Source organism: Notothenia rossii (genome assembly GCF_949606895.1).
Source record: "Notothenia rossii genome assembly, chromosome: 7".
In the NCBI taxonomy this organism is placed as follows: domain Eukaryota; kingdom Metazoa; phylum Chordata; class Actinopteri; order Perciformes; family Nototheniidae; genus Notothenia; species Notothenia rossii.
Window position 1 is genome coordinate 67952304 of NC_136905.1, and position 15149 is coordinate 67967452.

Below are 15149 nucleotides of genomic sequence, written 5' to 3' on the forward strand. Positions count from 1 at the left end.
AAGGAAGCCATGCCCGCAACGCAGTCCCGCTCTATTTAACTCCAGGCGGCTTTCTGTCGCTTTCCTCCGTGGTGCAGTGCTGATCGTTTTACCACAGAGGAAAGCGCTTCAAAAATAGAGAACCGCAGTGACGCGTCGTAAAACCCGGAATTAAACTTCTTCCGGTTCCTTTGTCAAAAACCAATGCAAATTCTCCATAGGATTTTTGGAAAATAGCTCGAAATAAGGTCTGTGGTTGACACACATTTAAGAGAGGGATCACGTTTTGTTCAGCCGGATAATCTCCACATGTCAACCCTACTTTTATAATTTTTGAATCATAAATCTAGTCGCCAGAAGCAAAATGCTAACGTTATGCTATAAACGAACTACAAGCCAGTACAGCAGCAGGGTTGCACTACTTGAACGTCACGCCAACTTAAGATCGTTTCAACTGACTTGCACTGAAACTGCACTTTGAACACTTTTAAATTTTAAACTGTATACCCCGGTTATCTAGGCCCGTTTTTGTTTTGTTTAATGTATACCACGTTTATCTAGGCCCTTTTTGTTTTATGTATACATGTCACACTGTGGGAAACGATATTTCGATATTTCTGGATGTAGGCTATAACACATGTCGAATTTTTGACAATAAAGCTGAATTTGACTTTCGCGTGCTTGCATATTTTAACAAAGCTTTTCATTTGAGCCACACTGAATTTAACTAGAAGTCATGGCTGTGTCAATTACCAGTGTGATATCGTTTTACAAAGATGACAAGAAGAGTGTAGATAGGAGAGAACCACTACAAGTCAGGACACGTACAACAGGGCAGCCTAGATGAAGGTGTGCTTACCGGTGTTGTCAGGGCTAGCATGAGGGACAAGTCGGTGAGTAGTGATAGCAAGAGTACCGTTAACCTAGAGTTAATTTATTCACATGAATTCCCATCAACAAATCAATTGTATGTGTCACATGAAATCTTTATTAGGCAAGGCAAGTTTATTTATATAGCACTTTTCAACACAAGGCAATTCAAAGTGCTTTACAAAAAATGAAAGACATTAAGAAAATGGCATTTAAAATCAGTCATTAAAAGAAAAGCTCATAAAATACACATTAAAAGAAAAAATACATGGATAAAAGTTACAGTGCAGTCTAAGATATTAATAGTTCAATTAAGAGCAGCGACAAAAAGAAAAGTCCTCAGCCTGGATTTAAAAGTAGTAAGAGTTTTAGCGGACCTGCAAGTTTCTGGGAGTTTGTTCCAGATATTTGGAGCATAATAACTGAACGCTGCTTCTCCATGTTTAGTTCTGACTCTGGGGACAGAAAGCTGACCCGTCCCTGAAGACCTGAGAGACTTGGATGGTTCATAATTTAGCAGGAGGTCAGAAATGTATTTTGGGCCTAAACCATTCAGTGCTTTATAAACAGCAGTAGTATTTTTGAAATCTATTCTTTGACACACAGGAAGCCAGTGTAAAGACTTCAGAACAGTGATGTGATCCACTTTCTTAGTGTTAGTGAGGAACCAGAGTAAAGACTTCAGAACAGGAGTGATGTGATCCTCTTTCTTAGTGTTAGTGAGGACTCGAGCAGCGGTGTTCTGAATCAGCTGCAGCTTTCTAATAGATTTTTTTGTGTGACCTGTGAAGACACCATTGCAGTAGTCCAGTCCACTGAAGATAAAAGCATGGACACGTTTTTCCAAATCCTGCTGTGACATTAGTCTTTTAATCCTAGATATGTTCTTTCGGTGATAGTAGGCTGATTTAGTAACTGTTTTAATGTGACTGTTGAAACCAATAACTAATTTAACCCGCTCACAAGAGAGCCCACCTCCGAAGATCGTGACTGGCTGAGGGACAGACTCGGGGGCAGGTTTTCAGGAATTTCTTGGCTTCTCTCCCCCGAGCCAGAAGAGGAACACTGCAGCTTGGAAACACTTACTGTTCCTGAAATTATCAAATCTGTTGGGCATCAGGGACCTGAGGCAATTGTGGCAAGCATGGCATTGTCTGAGGAGCAACAGAGGGCAATTCAGGTGGCTACCACTGGTAAGCGAACCAACCCAAACTGGCATTTGTTCAGGAAAGGAAGGTTGACTGCCAGCAACTTTGGAGCTGTCCTGAGGTCAAAGTGTGTGACTGCTTCCTTTATTGCCAGGGTGCTAGGGCAACAACAGGCCCTTGATGGTGTTTTGTCTGTACAGTGGGGGACTATGAATGAATGTGAGGGCGTCAGGGCATTCACCACTGCAACCCAGATGCAGGTCCATGAGTCAGATTTGTGGCTCTCCCTATCAGGATTGTTGGGGGCATCTCCAGATGGTCTGGTAGGGTCTTCCGCTGTGCTGGAGGTAAAGTGTCCCTACAGAGCCAGGGAAATGACAATTAGTGAAGCATTGCAAATCAAGGGCTGTCAGTAAGGAAGGAGAAACATTCAGCCTGCATGAGGAACATCCTTACTGGCACCAAGTGCAAGGTCAGCTTCACCTCACTGCAAGAAAGAAGAAGAAATAAAAAAATTGTGAATTGTTTTTAATTTACATTTACTTGCCTTTGCAATGTTGTGGTTGTTAGATTGTTAGGTTTCCTGTCAGCCCGTCTGTTGGGAAGATATAAAATATTAATTTCATGGAAGTCACACCGTCACATATAAGAGCATTAAGACATGCAGTACATAGGCTAAAACAAAACATCTAAAGATATAACCTTGCACTTCGATAAGTCTCGGGAACATTTTCACTATTTTGACATTTTTATAGATGAAATTTGAACTAAAGAAATAAATGGTAGATTAATCCATATTGAAAATAGGTGTCAGCTGCTACACTAATTATAATAGTTATATTTCTTAATTAATTAAGATAAGATATTACTGTATTGATCCCAATTTGGGAAATGTTTGTGTTGCAGCAGCATAACAAGAAAAACAAAATATAAGTTATTATATATACAAAAGTATGTGAGGGATGGAATATTAAATTGAATATAAATGTAAAATGTACATGTGATTTTACGTCCAAGAGAAGCTATGGAGCAGAGAGTTCTCTGCCAGCCAGAGGTGATTTGTTATTAGTTCAATATGTCAAACTGATTTCCCTGACTACAATCTTTAGTTACATGGTGAAACGTTATGCTGCTTGTACTAATTAGACTTATCATATAAGCCACGCAGGTTTTAATAGGATGTATTCATTATCTTTACTTATGTTGCGGTCTTTTCAGCAGCGCCATCTCGAAAACGGCGATACAGTCACAACCCATTTTTACATTTCACCGTGACATGGACAAAAATGTAACGTCAGCTTACCTCATGACACGAATCCAGACTCTCCTTTGGAAAACATCAGCCGGGAAACGATAGAACAAGCACGTCTCATGCGAAGACCTGTGGCTGTAACCCGGAGCAAAGCAACAAACCATTGCGTAGCTAACTAGTAGCGCTAGCTTTAGCTAACGTTAGCTAACGAAACGAACTGCCGAGTAAAATTGGAAAACACTGGTAATTAATTATTCTATCATTTGTAAAACTACGGTGTTAAAAACGACAATTTCAAAAATGCAGATTCTAATGCTCAGATATAGATATACAGATACTAAAGATAGGCAGGTATTTGCTTTCAAGAAGAACACAGGGGAAAACAAACGTGTTCGGCGTAATGACTTAAAACGGCCTCGACAATTTCTGTAGTCCTATTCAGCCACTCGGTAACAACCATCGTTTTTCATACACGTAAACTCTTCAAAAATCCCCAGTGGGGTCACTGCTGATGTATTTAATGTCGTAGAACAAAACGTGATTTATCTCTTAAATTTGTGTCAACCACAGACCTTATTTCGAGCTATTTTCCAAAACCCTATGGAAAAAATGCATTGCTTTTGGAGGAAGGAACCGGAAGTGCTAAAAATGCTAACTTACTTCCGGGTTCTCTATTGCGGTACCCTTAAGGAGCTGTACAAATGCCGCAGTTTTTGCGTGGCTGTGTCTTTAGTTGAAAGCCCAGAGGCGATCTGTTCATCTCTCATCGAAATAACATGCTACACAGGGGTGGACTGGCCATGTGTGTTCTGGAGAATCACAGAACGGACGATCGTCCTTATTATTATGCCGTTTAAACCAATTATTTAAATGTGTTTGTTAAAGGAGAGGTGTCATGGCCATTTCTACTGATCATAATTCCATTGTTGAGGTATACTAAAATAGAAAAATACTGTGCAATTTTCCAAACTCACATTGGTTTCGCATACAGCATCTCTGTAAAATATGTCTATTCAGCAGTATTCACTTTCTCCACTAAACGGCTCGCTGCAGGGATACACAGCCAAACTCACCCTGAACACACACAAAGTCGCAGCCGAAATAAAAATTATAAGTGTGGCTTGATATTGAGTAAGAAAAAGGTTTATAGGTTGATAAACGCCGTGAGAATGGGTCTGCAGAGAGAATTTCGCGCGATCCCAACCATCTGTTATCAGCCTGCAGCAGGGAGAAGAAATCAGCAGGGCTGCCTGCACTGAGTGTGTGTGTGGATTGGTCAATTTGGACCAATCAGCGGGGGCTTAACGTTACGGCTCCGCCGACGTAACGTAACGGCTCCACGGATTGGCCCATTTAGTTCCAGGCACGTACCCGAAAGAATCAAATGACAATGACGTCATGATGACGTTTCACCAACGAGGCGTTTTGGGGAGGTATTTTCCGTTTTAGAGTTTTACTCGCTACAGGGTGTACTTAGAGCGTTTTGACTCTGCAGACTGTTTACATGCAGAAAAACCTTCATAACACACAAGGGGACGGGTAATAACCGGAAAAGCATGACATGTCACCTTTAAATTCGGCATCATGTAAGTTGCGCTGACAGGTCCACACATTGCTTCCCCGCAGCAAGGCTCCCCCCGCCCTCCTGTTGACAGTTCACGAGCGTCGGCACGCTGATAAAATAATTATTTTTGAATGGCACTTCATATCAAAAAGGTTGCTGACCCCTGGCTAACTCTTAGAAGTCAGACATACTGCTTAGTTGCTGATTGGCTGGGGGCGGGAGTAACAGGTGTGTGTGAGAGCATCATTAGTGCTATGCTGCCTGGCCATCTCTCGGTGTGACGACGTTATTACTATAAATGCGATTAAAAGAGTGATAATAAAGTGGCTAAACATAGTGATTTACAGTCGCTGTTAATTTAAGATAAATGTCATGTTTTGGTATAAGGTTTTGGCTAAGCTAACAGCAGCTGCTACCTAGCACCTGTAACCAGACTTTATTAGCTCTGATGCTAATCCTGAGCTAGCACTATTTTGTATTTTTTGTATTTTTGTATATTCGACCCACAACTGCAAAGCTCAGCCGCACACCCTGCGACAATGGACGACATACTTTCTTCACCAATAGCCAATTAATGAATATAAGGAGCCACCATTCCTGGAATAGAGACTCTGGGTGTTTCTCAATGTCGAGGAAGGCTGCTCCAGAGCCACTATTTCAAGCATACTACATAATCGAGTGCCGCCGAAGGACTGTTCCAATGTCCAGCATACTTGGAATTCTACCGAGGTCCGCGTACTTCGTAGCGGGAAATGTCGGGGCTGCACATGTGTAGACTCCGCGGTCTTAAAATCCCCACAATGCTTTGCGCACGGACCAATTTCCAAATCTTTGGCGGAGATCTCGCTCCATTTAAGGCGGGGTCTTGCATATTACGCACACCTGCACACCTGTTAGCCTGTTCCACAATTCTTCGTTTTCCGAGGCTAGGAAGGATTCTTGCCTGGCTTCTGAAGCAAGTGACTCGGAAGACATGTGCTACCAAGCGTCCTCGAAACACCCTGCGGCTGCGTCTCACTTCGGTTATTTTTCATTTCCTCGCTCCTCGGTCTCTGTATCGCCGGAAGTTGATTTGTCTGCGCCATCTTGAGTAGCGTCCCAGTGGCCTTATGTGTACCGAAGGACCGAGGATCGAGGAGCGATAACGGAGGAGCGATAATCGAGGAACCACCAGACCATCCTCCGGTGAAATCCTCAGACACTCGCCCCGCCCCCTTACTGTGTATCGCTCACTGATTGGACGATGCAGCGCATGCACTGATCTGTTGCTTTTTGACATGAGAGCAGTTCTCATTCATAACACTCCGTTCGATGTCTCACTATGGATGCGCCTCCCCGCGTATGCCTCAGAAGCATCAATCTCATTACGCCAATTCTAATTGGCTGGTGATCTTGACGACCACGTCAGGGAATCCACCAACCCTTTAAGTAGCTTGCGCTACAACGCAGCGTCATTCAAACACCTCTTCTCGCTTCGGAGCACATCTCTAAACTATCAGTAGCCTGACTAGCTTAACCGTCTACAGACTGAACAACTCAAAGCCATCTTTCGTTCGCTGTACACTTGCCGGCTACACTTGCTTCGAACAGATTTGAATAATTAACGCACCAGTTAATAATCAACTCTGCCCGCTGTTTTTTCTTTAACGGTAAGGTTTTTGATTATCGAACAGTAACATACCAGTTACTGTTCTGTTCCTCCAAGTCGGCACTCCGGCTTTCGAGGATGGACCCTTCTCTCCCTCACACCAGAGGAGACGGAGGCTCTGAGGCTCGACTCTGCGCCAAGCTAGCCTGTCGGGAGGAGACCCTTTCGTGTCTAGCGATGTGCCGGCCGGCAACCGAGACATGGAGGTAGCCGCCGCGGAGGCTGAGCCTTGCGCTGAGGCTAGCTGGGGCTCCCAGCTGGACCTCACCGTGGTTCCGCCCGCGGAGGATGTCCTGGAGTTGGACTATATAGAGGAAGACGAAGAGGGTGCCTCTGAGTTTCTCTTATCCGACTCAGACGAAGACGAGGATGATATTTTCGTCTCATCAGCTCAAGCTGCCAAGCCTGATGCTGTGTCTGCTCCTCCGGGCGAAAGCATGCCAACTTCGCCCCGTCTCAGCATGGACTTGCAAGCCGTGTGCCAACGCGCTGCGTCCAGGCTGGACATCCCCTGAAGTAGCAAAGGAGACCACCAGATCTTGCTACGAAGGGAAGAATTTGCCCCAGGCTGCGAGGATGGCAAGACAACTTCTCCCAGTTTTTCCGGAGCTGCTGGACGAGGTGTCTGTCTCGTGGAGAGACCACTCGTTCAGCAGTAAGTCCCCGATCAAGGGAGCTTCCTCTTTGGATTTCGAGGGTATGGAGAAACTCGGCTTGCTTCGCATGCCTCCGATGGAGCCGCTTGTTGCAGCCCACCTCCAACCGTGGCTGTCTTCGGCGTCTAACAAGAACCCCACACTGCCGACAAAAGCAGATCGTTTTCAGTCAGTAATGACCAAACGGGCTTACAAAGCGGCAGCTTTATCTGTCAGGGCACTCAATGTCTCATCGATGCTGACTGCTTACCAAGCAGAGCTGTGCGAAGACATGACAAATAAACCTGAGCCTGCTGTGTGGGATGAAATTACCGCGATCACAGACATTTGCCTCCGCGTGCAGCGCTGTTCGGTCCAAGCCACGGTTAAATCACTTGGAATGATGGTAGTGTAGGAGAGAGCCAGGTGGCTTAACCTGACGAACCTACCAGACCGGGAGAAAGAGGACGTTTTGGACATGCCAATTGTCCCCGAAGGTATATTTGGCACTGCTCTGGCTTCGATGCAGCAGCTGTGTGAGGCCAAAAAGAGAGAAGACGAGGCTCTCCAGATCTGTCTTCCCCCGAAGGTCCAGCCGCCACCTCCAACGGCCCCGCGACAGACCTTCGCTAAGGCTGCCTCACGACCCTCCCAGTTTAAGATCCTGAAATGGCAAAAGCCACAGCCCGCCCCAGGTCCCCCACCCAGGCACGAGGCGAGGACGAGCTGGCCAAGAAAGTCCCCAGCTCCGACTGCAGCTGCAGCTGCACCGGCACAGCCGACCCAGACCTTCGGTCATCAGGCGAGGAAGAAGAAGAGAGCGGCCTGACAGCCTTCCCTCCTCTCCTCGGTGGAAGAGCTGGAAGTTCCCTGTTTTCCAGCCCCACCTGTTCTGCTCTGGAATGTGCTTCCGGGGGCCACCCATGCCCCTGACTCCCCGTCGCCTCGAGTGATGTCAAAACGACATCCCAAAGTTTGCGCCGTGAGGAAGATGGACTTTATGTTAGAGACAGCAGGTTCTGCTGCCCGTCTAAGTCACACAAGCACATGTCCACGTTTTTCAATAAAGCATATTCCACTGTCGTTTCCAGGCTTGAAGCCAAGGGCACAGTCAAAAATAATGAAAAGAAAAACAATAAACAGTCAGGAGACTGTGCCGCTTCTGAGGGGGGCTGTCGCCTCTCTCAACAAGCGGACGGTAACCGAGTCTGACAATGCACTATCACCTCGTGCATGCGCAGTGTCGGCCGAGGTTGTCAGTCAGGAGTACTATCGTGTTCAGACACTAGAGGGCCCCATAACACAACTAATGAAGGCACAGAGAGCCGACAGCAGGGCAGAGGCTACTTCTCCTCTCCCTCTCATGAGCGAGAGGTGGAAAGCGCTCACAAGCTCAGCTTGGGTATTGAGGACGATATCACGGGGCTACAGACTCCAATTCGCTGTCACCCCCCCTCACTTCTCGGGCATTGTGCATTCACAAGCCCGGGGAAAGTCGGCCCGTATTCTAGAGCAGGATATTTTCTCGCTGTTAGAAAAAAAGGCCATAAATATAGTGCCCCCCGAACAGAGTCAGAGCGGCTTTTATTCCAGGTATTTCCTCGTCCCCAAACGGGGAGGGACGGAATTCACCCTATCCTGGATTTAAGGGCTCTGAACAAATACCTCAGAAAATACAAGTTCATGATGCTCACTCACGCATCTCGGCTGCATCTCGTGCGTCAGGGCGATTGGTTCACATCAATCGACCTGAAAGACGCGTATTTTCACATCCCAATATATTATCCACACAGGAAATATCTGAGGTTCGCTTTTCAGGGTGTCTGTTAGGAGTACAGAGTATTTCCCTTCGGCCTGTCTCTCAGTCCACGGGTGTTTGTACGATGTACGGAGGAAGCAATCGCCCCGTTAAGACAACAGGGCATTCGCCTGGCAACCTATTTAGACGACTGGCTCCTTCTTGCACAGTCGGAGCAGGAGGCTATTACGCAGACGAATATCCTCATGAAACACTTGCTTGATCTGGGTTTCGTAATAAAAAAAGAAAAGAGCATGTTGTCCCAAGCTCAGACTGTAGTCTTCCTGGGCTTATGCCTAAATTCAGTGTCCTTCACAGCCCGCCTGTCAGCGGAGAGAGTGAAAGCCTTCAGGGCTTGCCTCGCTCATTTCCGGCCACGCAAATATGTTCTTTTCAGATCATGTCTGCGGTTACTGGGGCTCATGGCGTCAGCTATCCTGGTGGTACGACTGGGCCGCTTACACATGAGGGATTTTCAGCGCTGGGTAGCTGCCCTCAGACTGGACCCCGTGCGTCATGGCGCACGGAGAGTGATAGTCACTGTGGAATGCGTAATGGCACTGCGCCACTGGCTGCACCCGGCTTTTCTAGTACGGGGCGTACCTATGGGTGCTGTCCTATCATGGAAGGTGGTCACCACAGACGCATGTCTGACGGGCTGGGGGGGTATATACGAAGGTCGACCTGTGAGGGGTCTCTGGAGCAGAGATCTCCAAAAGTCACATATAAACTATCTGGATCTTTTAGCGGTGTTTCTCACCCTAAAACGCATTCTGCCTTTTCTCAAAGCACATCATGTCCTTGTGAGGACAGACAACACGACCACAATATCGTATATAAACCGTCAAGGGGGTTTGCGTTCTCTCCAGTTACACATGCTGGCACGCAAACTGATACTATGGAGCTGCGGACGTCTCCTTTCTCTGAGAGCAACGCACGTACCGGTGATGAGCCTCGGAGCGGATCTGTTGTCCAGAGGTGCACTACTATATGCAGATTGGACTCTACATCCAACAATTGTCAGTCAGTTGTGGATACGTTACAGCCGAGCCGCGGTAGATCTGTTTGCGTCAAAAGAAAACGCTCAGTGTCAACTGTTCTTTTCAATGCGAGGTCTAAACGCACCGTTAGGCGTGGACGCGCTCGCGCACGCTTGGCCACCGGTCCTTCTGTATGCATTCCCACCCCTGGCTCTAATACCTCCGACTCTGGCCAGAGTGAGAGAGCATCGCCACACGCTGATCCTGATAGCTCCGCACTGGCCTGCAATGTATTAGCTGGCGGAGATATATCAGCTGCTGTGCGTGCAGCCGTGGCAGCTCCCGTTACGCAGGGACATACTGTCTCAGGCAGGGGGGACGATTTTTCACCCACACCCGGAACGCTTGGCAATATGGGCCTGGACCGTGAGTGGTATAATTTGAGTACAGTGGACCTTCCTCAGAAGGTGATAAACACTATTCAGAGTGCAAGGGCTTCCTCCACCAGATTTCTTTATGACTGTAAGTGGAGGGTGTTTGAGGAGTGGTTCCTCCAAAAGGGACACGTCTCTTTTCAATGTCCTGTCGGTGTGATTTTGTCATTTCTGCAGGACTTGATTGATAAACACAGATCTTTCTCTACGATTAAAGTGTACCTGGCTGCTATTGCTGCATGCCACGTGGGTTTTGAGGGAAAGACGGCTAGCCAACATCCCTTGATCTGCCGTTTTATGAAAGGGGCTCGCAGGCTCCTCCCTGTTTCCAGGTCACTGGTGCCCTTATGGGAATTGGCAGTGGTTTAAGATGGGCTCACTCGACCTCCATTTGAACCCCTGGAAGAAGTTGACATGAAACACCTGTCACTGTAGACAGTGTTGTTGCTGGCTCTGGCATCTGCCAAGCGAGTCAGTGACATTCATGCGCTCTCTGTACACCCTTCATGCACTCAGTTTGCCCTGGGGCAAACAAGAGTGTTGCTGAAGCCCAACCCTGCTTTTGTGCCCAAGGTGGTTGGTTCAATGGTTCATGCACCCCCATTGACCTTGCGGCATTTCCTTCACCGTTATGTTCTTCTGAAGAACAGCGGCCGAATTTGCTGTGCCCACTTATATGGACAGGTCTAAAGAGTTTCGATGCAATGACCAACTCTTTGTATCCTGGGCTAACCCTCAAAAGGGCAAGCCCGTTACCAGGCAACGACTCTCCCACTGGATTGTGGAAGCGATAGCTCTGGCTTATACGAGTCAGGGTTTGCAAGCACCAACGAGCCTGCTCGCTCATTCTACTCGTGGCCTGGCTACGTCCTGGGCTTTGTTCAAGGGTGTTTCCATCCAGGACATTTGTGCAGCAGCGAGCTGGTCTTCACCGCTCACTTTTGTCCATTTTTACAGAATGGATGTCTCTGCTCCTAGTGTGGCCCATGCAGTGCTGGGCCCCGTGTTGGGACAGAGTTCTACCTGTGATGATTTCCGTATTGCTCAGTCTAGCAATACGGGAGTCTCAATATCCCATAGTGAGACATCGAACAGAGTGTTATAATGAGAACTATAGGTTACTAACGTAACCCCAGTTCTCAGAGTAACATGAAGTGAGATGTCTCATCAGACAGCCCTTCTTGCTGAGGCGAAGCGAGAAGAGGTGCTTATTTTGAATGACGCTGCGTCATAGCGCAAGCTACTTAAAGGGTGGGTGGATTCCCTGACGTGGACGTTAAGATATCACCAGCCAATCAGAATTGCCGTAATGAGATTGATGCTTCTGAGGCATACGCGGGGAGGCGCATCCATAGTGAGACATCTCACTTCATGTTACTCTGAGAACTGGGGTTACGTTAGTAACCTATAGTTTTCCAGCTGAGTGAAGAAAACACATGAAACCCACAGGAGTCACAACTCAGTTTATACAGTGTTTTGTTTCAATTAATGTATAATTCAGTTACAAATATGTGATATATCTGAACAACAAAGTGGTCAAAAATCATTTTATTCATTTATTGGAAACATTTTCATGATCGCTTTTTTCGTTTTACATTTTCATTTGTTGTCATTTCCTTTTAGTCAGTCATTAAATGCTATTACAATGTTAATTTGCTACATTTCCACACAAACAAACAAAGTGTGCAATCCAATGAATGTTAATCTAACTGGGTTTTGATAGTTAACATATCTCTTTTTTTCTTCTCTCAATTATTTTATTTCTATTGTGCACTCTAATCAATATTAATCTAACCATTTTTCGTTCATACATTTTAAGAATGGCGTTTATCTTTTTTGAGAATGAGTTCTTATTTTATTGTATTTATTTGGGTCTACAGCAGATGATACAAATGTTTGTGTGTGGCGGGGGTGTTTGTGAAAAGCACTGCTCTAGAGCAGTACTTCTCAAAGTGTGGTCCGCGGACCACTGGTGGTCCGTGAGCGCCCCCTAGTGGTCCGTGAGTATATTGGTAACATTTTAAATAAATAATTACATTTAAGTTTTCCGCACTCTCGCGGGAATATCTCTATATCTATCTATCTCTATATATTTTTTATTGGTTAAAGGTAGGTATGTAAGTTTGAGAAACCGGCTCGAGATACACTTTTTGTTATATTCCATGGAATGCTCTTAACATCCCAATAGCAATGAATATCTTAAGTGCTTTGACAAAAAATCCATAAAAAAATGTGTGTGGAAGCCGTAGTACTGTAAAAAGTACGACCAATCATTTTAGCCGGCCCGGCTAAAATAACTGTATGGCCTACCTGCCTCTCAGCCTTCCATCTGTGCACAAATGTACCTCGTGCCCTCATTGGTCATGTGCGCGTTCGTGTGTGTTGGAGGAGGGGCTCTATAAGGAAATGGCAGATTTTTTTAACTTTAAGTTGTCCTTAGTATGAAAAAGTTTGAGAAACATTGCTCAAGACAGAGTACAACATTGAAAGAAATATAAGACTTGTTAGTTATATTTACATAATTAGAAAAGCGACAATTTCACTCAGATGTTCGTAAATTCAGAATATCAGTTGTGGAATTTTTTGTTAAATATGTTTAGATCCAGTAATGTTTTTCTCATAAACCCCCTAGTAGCCGGATAGTGCTGTCCCAGGAATGATGCATCTTGATAGGCGTTCTGATTGTAAGGCTTCCAGTTGTTAGCATCTTTGGCAGCAGTAAAAATCGCATGCTTTAAAAAACACTTTTAGTAAGTACTGCAGCTTCCAAGAATTGGAAAAATTATTTTTGGCTTACTGCTTTTGACTTTTTATATATTGTGGACAATGGACATACTACATTTGTTTGTGTCATACTCCATAGTATGTTAGCTTGGGTATTGGAACATACAGATTGTTTGAGTCTCAATCAGTTGTTGCGTTTGTCTCAAGATCCTGGGTCCAACTGTCTGTCAGCTCACATTCATCCAGCAGACTAAGTGACTGCTCCTCAATAAGGTCCGGTGACTCATTCTGCAAAAAGACACAAAAATAATGTGTGATTTAAAAAATATATGAGTTTAGATAGGCAAGGCAATTTTATTTATATAGCACATTTCAACACAAGGCAATTCAAAGTGCTTTACAAAAATGAATGACATTAAGAGCATTAAGAAACATATTATGAAATGACATTTAAAAACACTAATTTAAAAGCAACGATGTAAAATGGTATTTAAAAACACTAATTTAAAAGCAAAGATACATGAATAAAAGTTACAGTGCAGTGTGAGATACACACGTCAGAAATGTTTAGGTCTGACTCTCAATCATTGCTAACTTTTTAGCGGCAATAGTTTTCTATCACCTCCCTTTCTTTCTACTTTCTTGTCCTTTAGTTATTTCAAGTGTTTCATGCTAAGGTAAAAAAAAAAAAATCTGCACACAGCGCATTGTTCTTTTATGAGCAATAAGACACAAGCAGCAGACCTCTGGCAGCATCAGGGTCATATATTATTACAGAAGTGACAATAGAATATCTTTCATAATACATGTCATTATCTTTCATCAATCCTCCTTAAATTTGTTCCAATTACGGAAATCTTTTAGCAAAATATAAAACTCAGTTATTGACATATACAGACAATATGTATGAATGCATAACAGTGGCAGTTCACAGTATCTATTTCCTCACTCCTCCCTTGTGCCTAGTTGGAAGCCGTTTGGGGATAAACACTTCCAGTTCGAAATAACTTTTGTTTTTCTTCTGATAAGTCCGACTCCTCACAGGCAGCCTTAAGGGAGGGCATGTGAGTTCAAGGAGAAAAAAGCCAAACTTCTTAAAGTAGGTAACGAGGGGGAAAGAATTTCACTATTTGAATAAATGTCAATATCTATCCATGTGATGTGACTGATGTATTATCTGGCCAACCCGATGCCACGGCAAGACGTGAACATGTGACGATTTACCATGCTGGGAGAGGCGAAGATGTCACGATTTCGTCCCTTCAAACATGACAGTTACACGGTATTATTAACCCATATTAACCAGTGGAGAAATAACCGGAAATGCCAAGCAAATGCTACCCCGACGGTCGGTTGTTATTGTCAATATTAATATAATAATTATTTATTTTTTAATAGTCACACTCGATTACGCCGATGTTCTTGTTGCCCTAGCTGGTCGACACCTCCTTTAGCAGAAACAAAGGCTACATTAATGTATTAAATCAATGTTAATCCATGCGTGTGGATGTGGAATTAACGGACGTGACGTTGTGCGATTGCGTTGCCAGGCAACAGCTTCGGTTCATGTTCATTTACAAACTCTTCAACTACAACCGTAGTTATATTTAAAAACATGTTAGAAGGCCTCATGAAATACTTTAATGAAAATTAAAATGTAAACGTGAAGGAATGTGTGTATGACAAAATACATTGGTGATAAACGAAACCGGAAACTGACATAGGCAAGATCCTCAGCTCGATGATTTGATGGTTTAGCCGCAATGCATGCTGGGATTTGGTGTTGATTTGAAATCTGAAAACGTTTTTTAAAAATAAAATAATACTTTATTCCGAGTGTGCTTGCTTTTCTCTTTGAAAGTCATCACATAACGGCATTGTAATACACGGTTCGGCTGCATTAAATATTACATATCTGCCCTAGTTCTCTATTTATAGAGCCCTGCTGAGAAGAATTCTAGACAAACAGGAAGAACTGCCGCAAAAACTGAAAATGTGACGTGGATCATAAATATATAAGCAATTAAACAACATCTTACAATTTCTTTCACACAATACGTCTCCTTGTATCAACACTAATTCAGCTGACTTTTATATTTGATCCAATTGGTAGATAG

At 44.6% G+C, this 15149-nt stretch overlaps 1 protein-coding gene across 4 annotated transcripts in view; it reads right to left on the reverse strand.

Annotated features, from left to right (window-relative positions):
• Positions 1–11841: 11841 nt before the first annotated feature.
• fsip1 (fibrous sheath interacting protein 1) overlaps positions 11842–15149 on the reverse strand; it is a 43830-nt gene continuing 40522 nt past the window's right edge. For all 4 annotated transcript variants that reach the window (XM_079692614.1, XM_079692613.1, XM_079692616.1 and 1 more), the window contains one exon: positions 11842–13320. In XM_079692614.1, the coding sequence (XP_079548740.1) occupies positions 13213–13320 (108 nt within the window). In that variant the 3' untranslated portion in view covers positions 11842–13212. The remainder of the gene's footprint in view (positions 13321–15149) is intronic.